This window comes from Pelophylax lessonae (genome assembly GCF_965119305.1).
Source record: "Pelophylax lessonae genome assembly, chromosome: 1".
NCBI classification, from domain to species: domain Eukaryota; kingdom Metazoa; phylum Chordata; class Amphibia; order Anura; family Ranidae; genus Pelophylax; species Pelophylax lessonae.
In genome coordinates, this window is record NC_138768.1 from 720074372 (window position 1) to 720097428 (window position 23057).

Genomic DNA, 23057 nt, shown 5'->3' on the forward strand with positions numbered 1-23057 from the left:
GTGGGATTCCCGAAGCTACGTATTATCCGAGGAATCAGTAAACTGTGCAGCGCTCACTGAGCTTGCCCTGGATTTGGGCTCAGCTTTCTTCCTCTTTTTTAGTTAGCCCCCAGTAATATGGCTGACAAAATAGTGGCTTAAACCTGCAGCCAGCGGAAGTCTATACGGTTCTCTAATAATCCTTCTGTGTGCTGTTAGCTATTCTTTGCTGATAATAACCATTGTCATTTTGTGCACTTTTAACAGTGCTGTATTCCATTGGTTTTTCATTGTCTATGTATTCTTAAAAAAAAATCGAATATAACCCATGGGAGATGTTGGGTGCCACATGTGAGACCCCCAAAATCCAACTGGTTAGCAAGTATCTGTCCACAATTGGGAGTCACCACCACAGTATTGTTTGCTTACCACCACAGTATTACCTTTTTGAGTGTAAGTTCCACGTTTGTGTCAGCAGTGAAATTATATTTGGCAATCGCTTCTCCGATCTCTCGTACTTGTGCTGGTGGTGGAGGTCTCACTGGTTGTGCTTTCTCGGCTGGACTTATTTTCTTTTAAAAATAAATAATGAAAAATAAGTTACTAGAGTATTTTAGAAAAACAAAGTTTGGTACCTGGTAACCCCTTTTCTAGGAAGTCTTCCAGGGCAGCATCTGAGAGATAGGTCTCTTCCCACCTAAAACAGGAAACACATCAGCCACTATTTTAAAAGGCTGTCACACACCTCAGTGCCTCAGTAATATACAAGTCCTGGAGGAACAACAGGCAAATATAAAACTATCTTTCCATAAAACTTCCGCCTAAAAAATAGGGACGGGTATGAGTACTGCCCGGGAAGACTTCCTAGAAATGGAGTTACCAGGTACACTAACTCTGTTTTTCTCAAGTCGTCTTCCAGGGCAGTATCTGACAGGATTTAGCAAGTAATACTACTGGGGGGGTGTTTACAGCCTGAAGGACCTTTCCACTGAAAGATTGGTCTTGGCTGGACAGGAAATCTATCCTGCAATGTTTTGTAAGGGTACTGAAGCCCGACCAGGTTTCCGGTCGGGTCTGGCATAGCTCCTGCTTTCTCCACATATAAAGATGGTCAGGCCCTGGTAGAATGGGCTGTGATCCCCTTGGATGGTACCTGGTTGAGATTGGTAGATGTAAGAGATGCTAGTCTGATCTAACTGCCAGCTCTGTGGAGCTATTGAGACAAACCCCTCTGTCTACTACTGATGTCAAACATTTGGGAAATCACCTCTGACTCCACTGAGAGGTTCTACATATAACTAGGAAGAGCAGCAGGGAACCCCTAACTAAATCAATTTTAGGAATCATACTGAAATCGATTAATCTGTGGGCAATGGGAATAATGCTCCATGCACTGGAGACAATAGGAACCAAAAAAACCTTACAACGGAGATCATAATGCCACCCTAAAAAGTGGCTACAAAAAAAGTGTCAATGGCCCTGGGACCACACAGACACCATCCAACGAGCAGCCTATCAGGCACTGTAAGCATGGAGATGCTGCTTTCTATCCCTGGTTGGGTCTGAAAATAGCTAAGAGATCACCCATACTTGAGTCAGAGTGAACTACTGTAAGGACTATAGAGACTGGAGCATAAAACCGTGTAGTAGGATTCCATGATACCTAGACCATAATTACCACTGCAACTCCTGATGTGTCCAAATAGCACTTAAAGCATGGAATAACAAACAACGCACTTGACCATCAGTGTAGAAAGGGATGACAAGGAAAGTGCTCTGACCACAAAAGAGAGAAATACACAGAAATTGCTAGACTGCCAATCAGTTACTACGCATATGAGCAATATGTAAGGACAATCATACAGTACATTCTTGCATACGCAATATAACGGTCCCCTCATCTGAATGCAAATGTCAGGTGTTCTTCCTGTGTATTAAGTCTGAGTCCCCCCAAGGACTCTGCCACTAGTTGTGATACTAGTATAAGTAGAGTTGGGCAGATCCCTGCTTAAAGAGACTGAGTCTGGATCAGTAACAGGATAACCTATTGATGTTGATTGTTACACCATGTTCTGTTAAAGTGGACCTTTAGTCAGAAAACTAACCCCTGCTATATCACCTCAGGCTACCCCCCTCTGCAGGTATAGCTATGTAAAATGGTAAAAATAAGGGTCTATACTGTGTAAAATTCAGCTGCTCCCAATTTTAGGCATTTTTAGGCACTACCGAGATTGTAGACCGATCTGCTGACAGCCTTAAAGCAGAATTTAACCCTATTATCCTTTACTGCCAAGGGAGCTGCTTCTGTCAGAACTGCAACAGTCATGGTGCTGCACATGCGATCAGTCATGACACCAGCCATTTGATGGTTTAACAGTTTGGTTGATGCCACAAGCGCATATGACAGTTAGAAATCCAGGCATTCCAGGAATGTAACTTTTTAGAGACCTAAATAGATGGGATATGTTTTGCTGTATGATTCACTTCTGCTCAGGGGCAATATAACAAGATACATATTGACTATATTTGAATATAGAGCCATAACAACCCCAGCCAGGTATAAGGTCTGAGTGATAGCAAATAAGGATAGGATAAAACACCCATAAACACTGCACCTAAAATGCGCTGCAGGTTATCATGTGAATGACCTGGCTGTCTCTGCAGCCCTGTCCCAGGATAAACTACTGTATAGAACATAGACAATATGATATAATGTAGTGGCCCCACGTTCTTAGTGTAGGTACACAGTCTTGTATAGTGCCATAACATGAAGACCATCTCTACTGTAGGGATGTCTGCATAAACACAATTGCTTTTGGAGGAGATAAGTGATATACCATATTCCCCTGAAGCTAGAGGACTGGAATCCTGTCCTGTAAGCTACCAGTGTCAGGCCCAGGGAGTGTGTCTGGTAATGCCTGAATGTGTGGGATATGATTGTCTGCTGGATGAAGCCTCAGGAGCTAGGTCTCCTGGGCAATCCATATAACATGACAGATAGAGATACAACTGGAGTATAATTGAAGATATACATGTATAAAGAACTGACTAGTGCTCAGTCATTTAGAACCTGCTGCAACAAAGCCTATTTCCTTCAAGAGATGTGTAGAAATATCACCAATATCACCAATATATAGAGTATCAGGGTGTCAACTCATAAATAAAAAAGGTACCCTGGTCAGGCTCCTGCCCAGAGGTCTGATCCCCAAACCAGGTACACACACATTGTCTATGTATAAAGACAACCATACTGCCAACTGCATATAGTCGGAGTTAAAGCAGTATGCATATAATAAAAGCTTCCCAAATCATGGCTCATTTGCAATTGAGGCCCATGCACAAAGTAGACTATCAGTAAAATAAAAAAAAAAACAGAGTCACAGATAATATTTGGCAAAAGCCTTGTTCTGCAGCAAGGAGAACTTATTGAACATCCGCAACTAGATGTCCAGTACCTAATAGTCTACTAGTCTCCATGTTATTGTCCAAACAGTTTATGAAATTACCAGTCACAGATAGCGAATTTAACACAAAATGTTAATTTGCAAACAAAGGAAATCTAGTTGAACTACAGCCACCAGAGATCCTGCCCCCAATTTATCCACTTCATGTGTATGTTCAAGATAGACTTAAAATACTAGCATACTGCAGAACCCTGAGGTCAGTCATGATGTATTCAATTCAAAGAGATACCCCCTGCTCTCCAATGCATACGCAATTGATGTTTATGCCATCAAGCAGTTAGCAGAATCTAGGACCTAGGTAAAATCTTGTTCTGTAGCTACCCATGCATTGTATATCTATCCAGTGTAAGTACTGGGGGACTGCAAGTAAAAAGTGTGAAGGTGAGTGCACAAAGTTGTGTGTATAGTGAATACTAGTAACCCCTAATAGGTACAGCTTCCAATTGTTTAGTTGGAATCAGTCACCCAAAGAGAAAAGTACACTGAAATACTGGAGATGTTGCCAGAGCAGTCAGAAGTACACCAATTGCCTGTGATAACGAGCAGGCATTGGGTACAGGTTTGTCGATGCAGCCCTTGCATAGGGGACTAGTCCAAGACCCAGTCAAATGTTACAGGATCAACACCAAAATCAAGCACAAAGACCTGATTGCACCCAGACTGAAGGGAAAGGAAGGTGTCTGATATCTTTTACAGAGGAGACTAATAATGTTAGGACTCCCAGGGATTCTTTTGCCACAGGTTTACTTATGCACTTTCGGCAAAGATTTTTGGCCCAGCTGGCTGCCATTTGCCCTTATAGGAAGCACAAGCTTAGGGAGGGAATGCACACTGCTGGTCTTGGCCAAATTCATTACTACCACTAATTTATTATATGCATAGTTGTTTGGCAAGTACAGAGGTGACTTCGGCATGCTCTGGCTTACCTTGGACCGGTCCTGGCTCGCAGGCTCTGCAGGGCAGCATGGTGCAGCGTCCAACATGGTCAGCTTTAACAAAACATCCAACACGTGTTCCTTGAAAGCTTTCCTGCACCTGCTCCAGCTCCAACTGGCCCCTCAGTAGTATGGGTGGACACATACCTGCTGATAGTATGCTCTGTCCTCCCTGCTGCAGAAGGTGTCTGGCTCCGTAAGATTGGGGTTGCATGTTCCAGGTTCCAAAAAACTCTGCCTTGGCGAAACCGGAAGAGATATCACCTGCTGCAACCAATCCGGATGCGCCTGAAAGTGACGCAACCAGAAGTGTGGTGTACCACAAATCCGCCATTACCTCCACCAAGATGGCGCTGGTCAGAGGTGATGATGTCACCACATCCCAAGAGCAAGACACTGCCATCTTTGTCCACCCTGTGCTCCAGATTGCAGCAGGTTGGAGCCAGTACCTGTGGAAAAAAGAGCAAGTGCCCCTCTGCCTCCTGGCCCTGCAGCAATGAGTGAGACATACCCAGGGCACTATAGATTAGATGCTTGCACATGGGGGGAAAGTTGCTTACCCCCAGTTGGAGTTAAACCTTAGGCAAAAAAGGAGGGAGTTACCCTGAGGGGGGGCCTCTAGTTGCCCCTGTTCTGAAGCTGCCTAACCTCCCTAGAGACTTGGGCAGGCAGTCGAATGGGGAGGTCCTTACAACTAGCACAGAGCCTAGAAGAAAATAAACTGCTTGTAGCTCCTGTTGGTCTGGAGGAAACACAAGAACGGAAGTATGCAACGGCCTTTTAAAATGGTGGATGATGTGTTTCCTGTTTTAGGTGGGAGAAGACCTCTCTCTCAGATGCTGCCCTGGAAGACGACTTGAGAAAAATTATCTTTTCCAAACCCCACATATTCCCTAGCAATTGAGACAAGGAAAGTGCCATGCCTAGCTTTATCTGTACATGTAGGTGTTTGTGGCAGGCAATAAATGGATTACAATTGTAAAACTTATCCTGGCCATACACCTGCCGAAAAATAGTTCGAAAATCTGTCATTTGGTCCAATCGTCCGTTTTTCCTCCAGTTAATGGGCACAAATAGAAAATCGTTTTCAACTTTTCAGAGCCGAAAAATCGAAGGAACAGTTTTGCAAATCTGCCGGCCGATTAATAAACAAATGAGAAATCGAAAGGTTAATGTGTTTCTCGGCCGACCTGTTTGCACTAGGTATATGTGACAAACTGAATTCATTTATGTCAATTGAACGATTTATCGTTCAAAATTCGGTCATTACATGATGGCACGATCATCTGCTCTCAGGGCTGATTTTTCGTTTTTCGAAAATGAGTTTGCCCGATATTTCGGCTAGTGTATGGCCAGCATAAGATAGACATCCAGGCAGCATAGGTCTCTGCCTTGCTCAGTGATTAAAATGTCTAGAATGCTCTGTGTTGCATGTTTACAAATATATCTGAAATAGAAGTGTTTAGGCTCCATTCACACTACCGCGACTTGTCAGGCGACTTGTCAGCCTGACAAGTCGCGGTCCGCCCGGTCCATGCAGTGCTACAGGACCCGTTCTAATAGGAGTGACACAAGTCGCTCCGACTTAGAAAAAGGGTCCTGTACTACTTCGGGGCGACCTCGGAGCGACTTGCATAGACATTCATTATATGAAGTCCCTGCAAGTCGTGCAGAGGTCGCGGTGCACGGGACTTTTACAGGTCGCCCCCGAAGTCATGCCGCGTTAGTGTGAACCGGCACTTATAGATCATATAAACCAATCATATGCTTCACAGCATTTATTTAACCTTATTTTTAAAGGAGAACCTGATTGGTTGCACACTTTCAGGTTACACGTATGAGGCATGTTGAATTTAGGTGCTGAAAAGCTGAGAGTTTTAACTGTTAAAATAGTTACTAACAATTCCCGTATTGGAATGTATTGTACCTGTACTATCTTCCCTAATGTTGTAAAAGGCTGCGCAAACTGTTGGCGCTATATAAATCAATAATATTATTAATCAACAAATTTGTATTATTTTAATTTTTTACAGGTATTTATGTAACACCAATTTACACAGTGTTTTACATACTGTACATTCACATCATTTCACACATCGTATTTGATACAATGGCTAAAATACAATGAAAGATCTACTAACCTCAACATAGGAAATTGGAAATATTCCCACTCGTCCATGATGCTCCCCTTCATACCAATTCTTGTCTATTTTCCTGAGGATGTACACAGTGTCTCCTTTCTTAAAAGACAGCTCCCTGAAAAGCAGAGAATTCTATCACATTGTCTTCACATATAGTAACCTTGGTAATGATCACAATTTCTGTTTTCAGTAAAGCTACAACAACTGATTACTTGGACAGTGCTTATACAGTAAATGACTGTGTTGCAGGTGATAAAAGATGGCTTTGGTGTCATATGTATGGAGTTGTACTTTTCTCTATGTTCACGTCCACATACTGGGATGCAAAGGAAGCTTTGATGGCAAACAGCTTTGATACTCACTCTGTGGCACAATATTTGTGTATTACTTTGATGTGATTTTGTTGGTAGCAATAACTTATTACTACAGAGTATCTTACTGTATCCCTCTTCCAATTATGTTAATTTAGGGCTCTTTCACATGGTCTGCCTCCGTAGGCGGATCTGTGCTGCTCAGCAGGGGATCGTAAACACAGATCCCCGCTGAGCAGGAAGGTGACAGCTCCCTCTCCGCTCTGTGTGCGGAGAGGGAGGTGTCAGAGCCCCATGCATCTCTATGGGGGAATCGGATGAGAGCGGACCGCCTGTCCGCTCTCATCCGATCCCATTCGATCCGATCCCCTGGAAGGATGGAAAATAGGGTTTCCATCCGTCCGGATTTCACGGACAGGATTGGATGCGGATGGCAGCGGGTGTCAGCGAACATGCCTCCGCTGACATCCGCTGCCCCATAGAGATGCATGGAGCATCTGATCAGATCCGCCTAAAAAAACTGACAGGCGGATCTGATTGGAGCGCTCGTGTGAAAGGACCCTTATTTTGTTAAAAATAAACCACTTTAAAGTTTTCAGTAAAAAAAAAAAAAAACATATAAGTACGTTTGTGACGTTTGTTGAAGCTTGTACTGCGGAGGTGTGGAAGCTACCACTGCTTACCTTTCCTTCTCAAAGGCCACGTGTCTGGCCTATATGCTAATTCAATGCTTCTAGTACTTTGAGTCACTGACTTAAGCCTAGTACACACTATCAGTTTTTAAAAACTGACAGCTCAGGTTGGAGCTGCTGTACTAACAATCTGATGTTAGTACAGTGATCTCTCCCGCTTAGCTATTGTGTTCCCTGCTAGAACACTCCGCAGGGCTGGCCCAAGACATTGTGCTGCCTGGGTTAAAAATTAAATGCTGCCCCCTCCCCCCGCCAAAAAAAAAAAAAATCACACCCACCAAAAGGCCCACACTTTTATTTTATATAATGATAATTTAAATGTATCAGGAAGTCAGATTTATATGCAACAGCACCTTGTCTACATGCACAATTATATGACATACCATTATGTTCAATTCCAAACCACAAACTCCAGTATTATTTTGTTTGTCTGAATGTCTGAAGTCATGGCGCACACCACAATCACATAAGGAACGTTCCCCGGAGGAGACCCTCATACTCGTCAGTTTGCACTACAGGGGGCAGTATGAGATGGGGGAAATGATGCCCGCAAACTGATGATACACAAAACTGCTGGAAAAAAGAAAAGCGGGCATCAATTTGCTGCCCCTCTCAAAGTGCTGCCTGGGTCCAATGGACCCAGTGGGACCCATGGTAGGGCCAGCCCTGACACTCCGGTCACACTCTGATGGGGAGCCAGTTGGCTGCTGCATGCTCCAGCATGCTTGTCTAACCAGCTGTCATACACACAAAATCCTGCAAATAGGGCATTGCCCGTCCCTAAATGGCTATGCTCACTCCTTCACTGTGTCTATCATACAGGCTGGAATTCACACATCTGCCTTGTTCATTTTCATTACACGGGGAGTGATGAGGTTAGTAGTTTACACAAGGATAACATTGCTTTTACTTCCATTTCATCTTACATGAAGTCAAAAAGACAGCGCATTTCTGGAAAATCAAAAGAAATTTTCTGTACCTGCTAAAAACGTTCTTTGCCTAAAAAATTAAAAGTAATCCAGCCACCACATCTAAGGATTGGTACATTTAAAAAGTGTCTATGGTCAAAATGTAAATCATACATTCATTTCGACATTGTTTAGTTATTTGTAGACTACGGCTATAAATCTGAATGATCACAAGGTTTGTAAGCATACTTTGTGAAGAATCCCAAACATGTACTTCCTTGAATTGTGTGGCACGTATTCACTATGTTCTGTGAGTAGGCACTGCTGTGTCACACATTTCCCAATGCCTGCCTGTGAACTACAAATGTGTTGAGAGGAGGAGTTTCAGGAGGTGGAGTCAGTACAGAAATCACTGCTTGCAGGCAACAAGGTACCATGGGATATGTAGTCCTTAAAAATTGTAAGTAAACGGCAGAGGAGAAGCTTCAAAGCATGCCGCGAATCCAGAAAGTTGTGGAAAGAGATAGACTGGCAGAACTCACAACTTAAAAGCTTTTATTGGATTGTCAAAAGTAACTATTGCTTGTAGTACTGTTACTATGGTAATGTTATAAAATGAAAAAGTGTGCTGTGACCATAGATTTCCTTTAAGCGCTAAGCAACATTTTTGCACTTGGGTTTAGTTATTCTTTAAAAAATGTAATTTGGAACATTTGTTGCATGTTTATTTGAGCATGTGAACATACAGTATTGTTCTCTAGAGAATAGAAAGTTCTAGTGTATGTCTGGTTAAATATAAAGTAAGGATAATAGTAAAGAGCATACATTGTGCTGTGTATGTCAATTGCTGTAGTCTATAGAGCAGCAGAGCACTTACTTTGCTGTCTGGGCCTTGAAGTCATACACAGCTCTTGCAGCCTGTACAAAAAAATGACAAAAAGGAAAAAACAATTAGTACAGGCTGATGTTTTACAAGTTGCTGTCCCCTGTGTACAGTTTACCAAGAACATACATTTACCCATGTACTGTGAGAAAAAATAACCAGAACCTCCAGTTAAAACGTGGCAGGATGTATTTTTTTTTTGTTTCTGCTGCTTATACTTGGTAAAGGAATCAGCTCAAATATAGAAAGCTACACAAGTCTTCACAAGTACCCAATATTCCACACCTATATTTTTACAATATGTACTAACACAATTATTAATTGCAGTCAAATGCCTTTCTTCACATGAATTAAATGATGACAAATGACATATCATTTACAGTATCTCATAAAAGTGAGTACGCCCCTCACATTTTTGTAAATATTTTATTATATCTTTTAATGTGACAACACTGAAGAAATTACACTTTGATACAATGTAAACAGGGCCGATGCAAGGCTTTTTGCCGCCCTAGGCAAAATAAAAATTGCAGCCCCCCTGAAAAACATATTAGTTTTCATGTGGATACAAAAATTTTAAAACCCGCGCTAAATAAATACGTGTATGTCCTACCTCGTTTTCATGGCACTGCAGAACCCGGTAGTGCCCCTCTCCCTCCCACTACCCATCCCAAGTTGCTGAAGGGGTTAAAACCCCTTCAGTGACTTACCTCTGCGCTGGGTTAGGCTCCCCTTACTCTTCTTTGCCGAGCATGCACATTAGGTCTCCCCCGTTGGCTGGCGTACACGGGGGAGACCTAATGCGCATGCGCGGCAATGGCCGCGCACGCGCATTAGACCTCCCCATAGGAAAGCATTATTCAATGCTTTCCTATGGGGATTTCAGCGACGCTGGAGCCCTCACATAGCATGGCTTGCTATAGCGCTCAGGCGGCGCACAGCATGAGGAGTGCCGCAGCGGCCAGCTGTCCATTACTGATTACGGGTGCAGGATGCCGGTGCCCCCTGCTAAGTTGCGCCCTAGGCAGCTGCCTAGGTCGCCTTACAGATAGCGCCAGTCCTGAATGTAAAGTAGTGAGTGTACAGCTTGTGTAACAGTGTAAATTTACTGTCCCCTCAAAACAACTCAACACACAGTCATTAATGTCTAAACCCCTGGCAACAAAAGTGAGTACATCCCTAATTTAAATTGTCCAAATTGGGCCTAATTAGCCATTTTTCCTCCCCGGTGTGTGTCATGTCACTCGTTAGTGTTACAAGGTCTTAGGTGTGAATGAGGAGCAGGTGTGTTAAATTTGGTGTTATTGCTCTCACTCTCTCATACTGGTCACTGGAAGTTCAACATGGCACCTCATGACAAAGAACTCTCTGAGGAGCTGAGAAAAATAATTGTTGCTCTATATAAAAATGGCCTAGGCTATAAGAAGATTGGCAAGACCCTGAAAATTGAGCTGCAGAACTGTGGCCAAGACCATACAGTTTTTTAACAGGACAGGTTCCACTCAGAACAGGCCTCGCCACGGTGGACCAAAGAAGTTGAGTGCACATGCTCAGCGTCAAAATCAGAGGTTGTCTTTGGGAAACAGACATATGAGAGGTGCCAGCATTGCTGCAGAGGTTGAAGGGGTGGGGGGGTCAGCCTGTCAGTGCTCAGACCATACGCCGCACACTGCGTCACATTGGTCTGCATGGCTGTCGTCCCAGAAGGAAGCCTCTTCTAAAGATAATGCTCAAGAAAGCCCGCAAACAGTTTGCTGAAGAAAAGCAGACTAAGGTCAGTATGTTACTGGAACCATGTCCTGTGGTCTGATGAGACCAAGATAAACATATTTGTTTTAGATGTTGTCAAGCGTGTGTGGCAGCAACCAGGTGAGGAGTACAAAGACAAGTGTGTCTTGCCTACAGTTAAGCATGGTGGTGGAGTCATGGTCTGGGGCTGCATGAGTGCTACTGGCACTGGGGAACTACAACTCATTGAGGCAACCATGAATGGCAACATGTACCGTGACATACCGAAGAAGAGCATGATCCCCTCCCTTTGGAGATTGAGCTGTAGGGCAGTATTCCAACGGGATAATGACCCCAAACACACCTCCAAGATGACCACTGCCTTGCTAAAGAAACTGAGGGTAAAGGTGATGGACTGGCCAAGCATGTCTCCAGACCTACACCCTATTGAGCATCTGTGGGGCATTCTCCAACGGAAGGTGGAGGAGCGCAAGGTCTCTAACATCCACCAGCTCTGTGATGTCGTCATGGAGGTGTGGAAGAGGACTCCAGTGGCAACCTGTGAAGCTCTGGTGAACTCCATGCCCAAGAGGGTTAAGGCAGTGCTGGAAAATAATGGTGGCCACACAAAATATCGACACTTTGGGCCTAATTTGGACATTGTCACTTAGGGGTGTACTCACTTTTGTTGCCAGCAGGGGACAGCAAATTTACATTGTTATACAAGCTGTAAACTCACTACTTGGTTTAGGCAGAGGTTCCTCAAAATATGTCAAGGGTTCCTCAAGGATAAAAAGGTTAGAGGCTGCTCTATATAGATCTTTAGTTAGAACAAATTTTTGCCACGTTCAATGCAGAAAAAAAAAAGGAACATGTTCTACTTTTGTTGGCTGCACTGGAATGCACTGCACTGGTGTGAACTAGGCCGTTGGAATCCATGTTAAACATTGTCCGTGCATTTTTGACGTGGGGGGGGGGGGGGGGGTGGGAACGCACAGGTGTGAACCAGCCCTCAGAGTATTGTTTCAAGTTCTGGAATCCTCACTTTACAAAAAGATATTGATAAGATAAAATTAGTCCAGTGAAGGACACCAAAAAGGATGAATGGTCTGAGGGATACAACATATCAACAATACAGGGACTTAATATGTATAGTCTCAAATAAAGAAAGGAATAGGGAAGATGTGATTGAAACCTTTAAATACATTAAGAGTGTAAAATATGCTTCAGGAGGGCTAGAACATGGGGACATGGCCTCAAAATATAGTTGGAAAGTAAAAGGTAACCTTGGAAAATATTTTACTGAAAGAGGTACTGAGTCTGTCAACAGTGTTATGTTAATTAAACATGCTTGGGACAAACATAGATCTATACTCAGGAAAAAAGGGACAGACTCTATGGACTATTTGGTCTTTCTGCTATTCTTTTTCTATACTATTATGTTTGATAACAAGTTACCTTGTTCTTGCATATTTCGTGGACTTGTCCAAAGTGCACTGCAACCACCTAGCTTGTACCATGAATCGAATGGCCGAAAACCCTTACAAATACCGGGTGAAGTGACTAGCCTCAGATGATACACAGAAATGAAACAAATGCTCCTACATATGTTGAACCTTTTTAACTGCAGCCCTCCCTTCTCTACAGTCTTCTAAAACACATATTGCATAGAATCTCTCAGCTTTGAAAAGCTGGGGGTGGGTATCTAAAGTCACACACTACTGAGCTCAGTGAGGAGAGCTCTGAGCCCTGATTGGAGGGAAGGGACACAGCCCTGTCCTCATGGGGAACATAAACAGCAGTGGCTGTCAATTACAGGGGCTGTGTGCTGGCCCTCTCCCTTCCCCCATCACCAATTATCTCTTGGAGTCAGAAAAAGTGGTCAGAAGTGACTAATGCAGATAACAGAGGAAAGAAGCTGCAGAAAGAATCACACTCAGTGCTTTGGATAGAGACAAGTACACTGTATAGAAGGATGTGCTTTGTTCATATTTCATGTCGGAGGTTTACAATCACTCCAATATATTTTTTTTCATTCTAAAGCTCAATAAACATCAGAAGCTCTGTAGTGGTTTCCACATCACACCTGCACCTGATTTGAAGAATAGCTAGTGTGTTACCTCCTTCTCTTGCGCTCCCCTCCTTGCTGAATTTCTGCTTACATCAGTGAAAGCGGAGGAATAATTCCGGGGAGATTCTTGGTCTGCTAGAAAACAAATAAATTAAATTTGACTGAATTACTGAAAATGGATTTTGATTTGTTTTGTATCAAGCCCAAATTAAATTAAAAGTAGCGTTGAAAATAATCTGCCTTGTACTATACTACAGATGTCTCCAAAGCTAATAATATATTTTAAGCAAGTGACATAACTGCAGACCCTTCCGATACAAAATAGGTATGCTGATCCTACCCTTGCTGCAGAGACATTCAATACATTCCTAAGGAATGACTTCATTGCAGACCTCCCTGGGAGAGAAGCATCAGCTGACAAGCACAGGGTGACAGAATGTTCATTAGCAAAAGTCCATTCACATGTATTTAGGATAGGATTTATGCCAAGCAAAGCTGCACAGATGAGAACTTAGACATTGTACACAGATGGACACAATACAGAAGAGCCATGCTTTACTCACATGCATGAAATGACTCTGCATGCAATACAATGAATGCTTTTTAAGGGACACAACATCATTAAATAGCATTGTGATCAGACACCATACATACTTTTCCTGTTTATGCTCAGGTAAATCAATATATAAATAAAAATTGAAGTTACCTAATCTTTAGGCCCCTTTCACACTTATGCAACGCGATTTTACAGCGATTTTGAAAGCAATGGCTCAAAACGCATTAAAATCGTGCCAAAGTAGTGCAGGAACTACTTTGAAGTCGGTGCGACTTCAAAACGCACAGATTTGAATGGGGCTCATTGAAAATAATGGAAAACGACTTGTCATGCGATTTTGCGGTCCAAAATCGCGGGACAACTCGCACTAGTGTGAAAGGGGCCTAACTGCCTGGGAGTATGGCAAGATCAGATTATTACCGTAGTTAGTATTTTTGCTTTAAAAACCAAACCCCCGGTATTGGGACTAACAAATCCCACATAAAAAGATGAAAAACAAAACGTGTCTCATTGTGTAATGTTATACTTTTGTATCGCCTGTATAAAATATTATATATATATATATATATATATATAAAAAAGAAAATGTTTAAGTTGAACTCTTTGCTGATTTGCTGAAATTATTTCATATAGTGCTTGCTCAGTTCTTCAGTCATAACTTGATTTTCTTATATATTACACTAACATTAGATACATAACTGTCCCACAAAACATCAAAATAAATAGGTTATATAGAACGGGTAAAAATGAAAGCAGGCAGTGAAGCTTGTTTGGAAGTAGAGATGAAGAGAAAGCAATAAAAAAAAAAAAACAAATACACTAAAAAAAATGACTGAGCAGCAAAAAAGTAAATGTAAACATTGTTCAAAAAATGAAGCTCAATCTGGTCTAAAGATGCTCAGACTGCAACTTCCTACTTCATCTCTAATTCACAAAATGGAATGGCTGTGGAAGTTCTATTTCTGGTGTGCAAGTCTCCACATTTTCAGACATTATGAAATGGCTCAAGACGAATGTATAAAAATGAAGGTAATATTATACTGAAGCACCTTGAAAGCAGCATGGGCTATCTGGAGAGTTGTTGTTGGTTGCATCCACATCCTGGTAAGAGGCACTGATAGGCAATCTTCCACAATCATTCTGGTAGGGTGGGTAATGAATAGCACCATCCTGAGGCAGCTGGTAGTATGACATATTAGCAGTATTAAATGGAAAAGTTTTTAAAGAAGAATTTCTTTCTGGAACATCTGGAAGAAGCTCACTAATAAGTCTGTGGAGTATACTATTATCGGGCAAGCTCCCACGTCTTTTCTCTGCTTTTATTTGGTCACAGATATCCTGAAGTGCAGAGTCCAGAGCGTCAAACACAGATGCTTTACATTGGCTCTTTTCAGATTGCCTCTTGGGTGTAGAGGTTTTTTTCCTACGAAAAGGCACTGGACTAACAAGAAAAGCAATTTTGGAAAGGCCTGAATCTGTTTCCCGTTTTCCCGAGGATTCACTTTTCTCTTGTTTAGCCCTCTCGTGTTTTAACATGGTGGTGAAACGTGTATATGAAGCTGGACATCGTCCTTTGCAAGAGCTGATAAGGTGCCTGTGATGATGGTGATGATGATGGTGGTGGTGATGGTGATGTCCAGACCCATAAAAACTTTCAGATGACGTAAAGGAATAATGGTCAAAATCACTCTCACTGCAAAAAGATGATCCTTCAATTTGTATAAAGTCACTTAGGTCTGAAACAACTGCATCAGGATCACTGTCTGATAATTCAGCATGTGACCGTGGAATCTGGTCACTTGTAACCTCAATGTGAACAGGAACCAAAGATTTTGTTTTTCCATTGTGCTGTACCTGAGGTATATGTCTATCTGGAGTGTCTTCATCCAGCAAAGATTCAATGGAAAACCTACGTTTAGGACATGAACTTCTGGTGGAAATATCTAAGCTTACTGCAGACAGCATCTCATCTCCAAGGTTTGGCATAGATTTGGATTTCTGGATAAGCTGCTCAAACTCTGATATTCTGGTTGGAACCATATCTCTTGGCACTTCTTCTGATATAGTTCTCCAGTCTGCAAATATACCTTTTTGCTGTTCCTGCTCATACTGCATTATTCGAGACTTAACGGAGCAAATGACTTCAGAGGTCATTAAGTCTTTGCGGTTTATGCGGTGCATTTTCTTGTAGAGTTTTAGGAAACCTGGTGTGTCATGAGCAGACCTGTGGCGAACCCTGGACTTGTTAACACCACAGCCTTCAGAAGCAAATGTATTATCCCAAGCCAAGGAACTATTCTTCTTTGACTTATTATCACATAACAAAGACCCCATGCTTTCAGATTTAGTCTGGGTATTGGAGAAACTGATGTGATCTTCTGTTAGTAAGTCATCACAGCTCCTCGACTTCATTTTTGGTGATGCCGTTTCCTCGGTGCTGCTCCACACCTCTGCATTCTGCCGAGTCATTTGCCAGCCGTTCTTAAAGCTAGTTGAGCGCTTTGTATCATCAGGCACAGCTAAATGATAACTATAGCCACTACCATAATCTAGGGATTTTGAGGCGTTTGGATTGTGAACAGAGTAAGTGAAGAGGGGGGGATACATTCTGTTAATATCCCCACCTTTAGAATCCAAAGAGCAGCATGGTAAGAAAGAGATATTTCCAGAAATTAACAGACTGACAGCAAAAGATAAAGTATTAGTAACAAAGTGAAACAGAAAAAGTAAAGAAGCATCTAAAAAGAGCACAACCCTAGTGTATGACACAAACTCAATAAGCTTATACACCATTCTACACTCAAGTGAAGCTGGTTGTTAAAGAGGGTTTTTATTTCATGACATTTTTTGCTCAACATCAGAAATGGTTAAATACACATATTGTTTAGTAAGCTTCTAGCAGTTGCATAGGCTTTATTAGGAGAAGTCAGGTAAATACCCAGATGAAAATACTACTAGGTCTTATTGCATATGGTAAAAGAGCATGTTTTTTATAAAATATATTTAAAGACAACAAAAGTACTAGCTGCACTGAAAAAAATAAATATATAAAATGTTTTTTTTTTACATTTTGCCATTATATGTTCAAAATATAGAGGCTGCGTGTTACTGCAATAATCTAAAATTGAAAGCATTTTATTTCAATGTGTGTATATATCTACACCACAAGATGGCGATGTTGCAGTGTAATTTAAAATCTAATGAAAGCTACTTGCAGGTTGCTATTGTGGTATAAAGTGTGATACTGTAAGAATAACATCTCTTATACCTTTTGATCGCGATGGAGATGGAGGTGAAGAGTTAATAAGTTGTTTCCTCAGAGTGTTTGTGCCTTGAACCCCTGTCCGACTTAGGCTGTGTCTGTTTGTATTCTGGTCACTGTGGGCTCTCTGATGGCCTACACTGGGCTCAGACTTCCGTCTCTTCCTGTAGTCACTTGCAGAGCTTCAAACAAACAAGAAATAACATTTAACTTTTTATTTGCGGTCTCACTGGCAGCATATTGAAGCTGAACGCATGCTTGTGGTATGTTTCATTTTCCTTTTACTACTTTAAATTTGTGCATTGTGAAGCTTGGCCTGTATCCAAGGCTCACTCCCAAAAATCAATATGAACCTGAAGAACAATCAGAGCGTGACATTGCAGCTTCCTAGTGCAGACTTCTTGTTGTGGGGAATGAATTCATTATAATAATGGCACAACAGAGCAAGGGCTAGGCCCACACTGATTTCAGCTCACAACTGCCCCAGGATTATCCTCTTTGCTTTTGTTTGTCACTTCGCTGTCAGATAAGCATTTTACATATTTATTTCCAGAAAGAAAACTTTGATTTTAGCACTAGGAATATGAATATATTATGGTTCATCATAGTTTTCATTTGACCACTACACATGCATTTGTGTTTTATTATTCCCAAACCAGCTTTGATGTTGGTGCTATTCTGTGTGCTGCAGACATCAAAGGTAATATTGTTATAACTTTGTAATATTTATTGTTAAAAGAGACGTTTGGGTTGGTCTGCTTTTTTAAAATCATACTTACCTAGGTACCTACTTACCTATGCGATGCTGCATCTGTCCCCTGCCCCATCTCTAAGGGTGAGAACTGAGTGATTAAACACCACTGAACGCTCAGTTCTCCCAGCAGCTCTGAGCAGAGAGCTGTGACTGTTAGTCTCTGGCTCTCTGCTCTGACACCCTGTGCTAAATAGAAAGGGGCAGAAGTTAGACTCTCAGCGGACATGGGATCCTGGGTGGATCCCGACCATATGGTTGAAATCTTTTCCCAGCCAGGATCGGCTCTGTGGCGTCAGCTGATAGCGGGCTTAGAAACTAACTGCACTCCTGTGATCCACAGAAGTACAGTCAAATGAGTTTTAGATGTACTTCTCCTTTACACTAGGTTCACATCTATGCAGTTGATGCGGTTTTCAGGCGCACTTTGAGATGCGTTTTGAGTTTTTTTTTTCTCTTTAACCACTTCCATACTGGGCCAATTCTGGCACTCCGTTCCTATGTGTAAAAAACATCATTTTTTTGCTAGAAAATTACTCAGAACCCCCAAACATTATATATGTTTTTTAGCACAGACCCTTGGGACTAAAATGGCAGTCATTGCAACTTTTTATGTCACACAGTATTTGTGCAACAATTTTTCAAACCCGTTTTTTAAAAAAAAAAAAAAAAAAAACAGTTTCCTGAATTTAAAAAAATTCAAAACACTAAAAGTAGCCCACTTTTTTTGCATGAAAAAATATATATAAGGTGGTGAGCCCTAAACCTGCGCAAAGTGAGAAGATCGTGGGGAACAAATGAATCTTTTTAAATGAAATGTCAAAAAAGAATCATAAATATTGGCAAAGTGAAAAACAACACAAAACAATGGGGCAGTGATCCCAAATTAGAAGCAGCAATCAACACAAAAAATGTGAGAAATTATAAAATAAATACTTATTGCTAAATATACGATTGCGCTAAACCAAAACCACTGTGTTAATCAATAAACAATAAAATCAACAAAATATGAGCAAAAATTATTGAAAGAAATATCTGGTGATAGGTGAAAATAAATTGAATGATAAAATCAATCAGATATAAGTGTCCATAAAATAGTCCATAAAATAGCAGCAAAAAATCCGGATGTTGAATAGTATTGGATAAACTTGTTATATGGCACTATACACCTCCAGGCCCCTGATGACGTAAGCCGACGTGCTTACGAAACACGTTGGGACGCTTGGACCTGTGACTACGCCATCCTTACTTCCGGCTTCTCGGTGGCACGCTCGTGGAACGCGGAAGGCATCCGTACACTGGAGAACCGTTTGATGTGCTATTAAGCTTCTTGTTACCTTCTAATTGTAAGCGCATCCTTTTCTTAATAAACATATATGGTTTAACGTATTTCACTATCGAGCCCTTCTTGTTTTCCCTGGTCGTATTGGTTGGAAGCCCATCTCCCGGGTCAACAGATTGGGATCTACAGTGGTTACGGGAAAAAGGTGCCTCCGTTTTATGCCTGGTGTTTATGACTTTATCCGCGTGTTTGACCCCCTATAATAAGGGGTCCACAGCTTCTGGTAAGCGCATGCATATCTTGGGTGTTCTGGTGGAGGTGTATAGTGCCATATAACAAGTTTATCCAATACTATTTAACATCCGGATTTTTTGCTGCTATTTTATGGACACTTATATCTGATTAATTTTATCATTCATATTTATTTTCACCTATCACCAGATATTTCTTGCACCAATAATTTTGCTCATATTTTGTTGATTTTATTGTTTATTGATTAACACAGTGGTTTTGGTTTAGCGCAATCGTATATTTAGCAATAAGTATTTATTTTATCACTTTTTTTGTATAATGTGAAAGAAGATGTTTTGATGAGTAACTAGATACCTAACATGTTACATTTTAAAATTGCGAACACTCATGGAATGGCGCCAAACGTAGGTACTTAAAAATCTTCATAGGCAATGCTTTAAAAATGTTTACAAGTTACCAGTTTAGAGTTACAGAGGAGGTCTTGGGCTAGAATTGTTGCTCTCGCTCTAACATTCGCGGCGATACCTCACATGTGTGGATTGAACGCCATTTACATATGTGGGCACGACGTACATATGCATTCACTTCTGCGTGCGAGCAGGCGGGGACGGGGGCGCTTTTACTTTTTTTAATTTTACACTTTCTCTTTATCTTTTTGATTACATTTATTCCTATAACAAGGAATATAAACATCCCTTGTAATAGGAATAGTGCATGACAGGTCCTCTTTATGGCGAGATCCGGAGTCAATAAGACCCCAGATCTCTCCTACAGGCTGGGAAGCCTGAAATTAAAAAACAAAAAACAAAAAAAAAACGATCTCCACTATCCAGCTGAGATCACGGCAGTATTTACAAATTACAACTGCCAGGCCAGGAGTTACGCCTTCGAGAGTCATAGAGACTGCTGACATCTGGTCCTCGGTATTCTCTATGGTGTACTTCCGCCACTGGCAGATTCCTTCTCCGGCTCGCCGATCGCACAAGCTGGTATGGATTCCCCCCAGTTTTTTCTTATTTCCACTAGCTTTTGGGTCTGCTGTCGAGAGGCTACCCTGCTGCATTGTGAACACAGGAGGTCGACAGCTTGGCATGGGCAGCATCCAGAGACCTCCTTGCATTTTCTCAATAAATGCAAAGCACTTTTTAATTGCACAAGTTAGATAGTCAGGGCGGTGATATCATGCTCTCCACCTCATTCATTCAGGGAATGCTTTGCATTCAATGAGAAAATGTAAAGCATTCTCTGAACGATAGCTGTTCTGAGCGGGCAACCTCCTGTGTTCACAAAGCAGCAGGGTAGCCTCTCTGCACCAGACCCGGAAGCTAGTGAAAATCACTGTAGTGTGGGTACCTACTAGAGTCATTTCCAAATTCCAGAGGGATCCCATAGGTAGGATATATGCAAAGTTACATTGGTCCAAGCTGGACCAATGTACTCATAAAAAGATATCCATACATAGAATTATTTTTCAAGCCCATTCCAGGATTGTGCTATCCAAGCTGCACAGTCTACCAGTGTCACTATCAGGTAGTCAGCCCTGAGTAATGGTATGCAGCTGACACTGTGACAAGTGCATGCATATAGGAAGTGGCTGAAAAAGGTTAGAAGTGATCAGCAGCACTGAGATGAAAAGAAGGCTAAAAAAAGTGAAAACTGTATTTTATGAAAAAAGGAACTTGTGCCATAATACTAAATGTCATCCATCTAGGGTTTAGGTCTACTTTGGACTCTAAGCTTCTTTATTTATTTATTTTTTTTTTTTTTTTTGCCCTCATCCAATACTTGAGTGCAAAACTCCCATACATTGAACAGGGGGCACAATATGTTTTACCTTGAAGGTCTTTCCATGCCTTTGTCTATGGAGGGTTGGTATAAAGAGGTCTACAAGACAAAAAAGAAATGATATTAAATACAAAAGATTCTGAGAAGGTAGGTTGTTGTATTTTTTAAGCAGTACATTTTTTGCAAGCTTCTTAGTGCCTATGAATTGTAATAAACATTAACAACCATATTCATGAAATCATTCTTATTTGTAAGTGCAAGTACCCTATGGTACAAGATGGATTTTGATTGGTTGTTCTTTTTCTAAATCATTGGACACATGCAGTGGACCTCTACAATTCATGAACATTTTCCCCATGTTTTATCCCATTTAAATCTGGCAGAAATGACAACAAATTGCCTTTTCTGGACTGAAAATGCAGTGTGAGCCCTGCAGCATTTATTTTGCTAAACTACAAAAAACTTCCCTTCTACTCATCTCCACAATGCTGGAGGGAGAGATGTTCTGCAGTTCCATAACATAACCATTTCCATTTTTGGCAGGATCGACAGGTTTGTTTTTTTTACACTATTAAAACAGATAGTTAACTTACCAATAGGAAAGCACAAATGAGAAGTTTATTACTAGGCTTTATGAACACATTTCATCTACCAAAATGGTTGTTATAGATGCACATTTTATTCTCCAATTTGCCCCTTATCATCACTCCAAAATATTTGTAGATTATTTGGATAACCAGCATTCAGAGAGGTTGCACCACATCCTAAACTTGTATTAATCCCATTAAAAAAATGAAAAAGGGGGTTTTTCAGGTGTGAACTATGAATGTTGAATGTATACAAACTATAAAAATATATATTGTTTTTCTTATATTTCACCATAAAAAATGTCATGCTAAAATTAATCAACAGGAGTGGAGAGTACATTAGTCAGTTTCCTTCCACTACATGCCAGTGTTTTTACCGCTCACTAATTTTATGCCCTGATCATTTTAAGCTGAGTCTCTACTGCCCCCTGCTGTGGAATGTCCCACTGCAATTATTTATATATTTAGGTGAAATATGATTCAACTAGAGCAGTGTTTCTCAACCTTTTTTCAGTCAAGGTGCCCTTTAAAATTATGGACAGTCTTGAGGCGCCCCATTCTAAAATCTAAAAAGTATTCTTATAGTCTTACACAGTACAGCAACATCAATACACGTAGGACACCCAGCATTGGAGGTGATTTATTCTTCCAAAGCAAATACACTTTTGCAAACTGGTACTGACTAGTATTCCAATGTTTCTTTTCTCCCACACTACCTTGAGCCACCCTTTTAAAATTATGAACAGTCTCAAGGCACCCCCCATTCTAAAATTTAAAATCTATTCTAATAGTTTTATGTAATGCAGCAACATCCTCAAGTCCAAGTAGGACACCCAACATTAGAGGTGATTTATTCTTCCAAAGCAAATACACTTTGGAATACTAGTCTGCACCAGTTTGCAAATGTTTCTCCTCTCCCTCCGTTTTTCTTCATTACTCAGCTAATGAGACCCCAAAGTTGATGGAGAGGGGCAGGGGAGGGTCAAACAAGGATGATACGCAGGCAACTGACATCCTCCTTATCAACTGATGATGTCATTGGTCGTTAGGAGGTTGGCAGTTAGAAGGCTGTAATGGTGCACAATGAAAACCTGGGGCTTTGTGTAACTAAAAGGCAGGCTTCATCCAACCACCAGCTTGCATACAATTGTGGGGCAATTTTTAGGCATTTTGCCAAGGCACCCCTGAAGAAACCTCAAGGCGCCCCAGGGTGCCTAGGCGCCCTGGTTGAAAAAGGCTGAGCTAGAGAAACAAAGATGTATAATGTTTGGACATTGCGGATATAAATGAATTTTTCAACATTAGATCTCTTAGCAATGAGTCCACAACATCCTGACAAAGCAGGATAATTGACCTGTGAAACTTGTTGAAAAACATTAATAACCCCCCACCCCCAGTGACCACTATAAGGAATAATTAATTTTCACATAATATTTTTAAAGTGCTTTGAAAGCATCCATTTGGGCCAAT

At 41.3% G+C, this 23057-nt stretch overlaps 1 protein-coding gene across 1 annotated transcript in view; it reads right to left on the reverse strand.

Annotated features, from left to right (window-relative positions):
• SORBS2 (sorbin and SH3 domain containing 2) overlaps window positions 1–23057 on the reverse strand; it is a 488340-nt gene that overhangs the window by 45935 nt on the left and 419348 nt on the right. The window contains exons 16-22 of the mRNA XM_082244055.1: window positions 21050–21099; window positions 16937–17112; window positions 14718–16292; window positions 13162–13247; window positions 9308–9348; window positions 6520–6634; window positions 423–551 (exon numbers count right to left, since the gene is read on the reverse strand). Coding sequence (XP_082100181.1) covers window positions 423–551; window positions 6520–6634; window positions 9308–9348; window positions 13162–13247; window positions 14718–16292; window positions 16937–17112; window positions 21050–21099 — 2172 coding nt within the window. The remainder of the gene's footprint in view (window positions 1–422; window positions 552–6519; window positions 6635–9307; window positions 9349–13161; window positions 13248–14717; window positions 16293–16936; window positions 17113–21049; window positions 21100–23057) is intronic.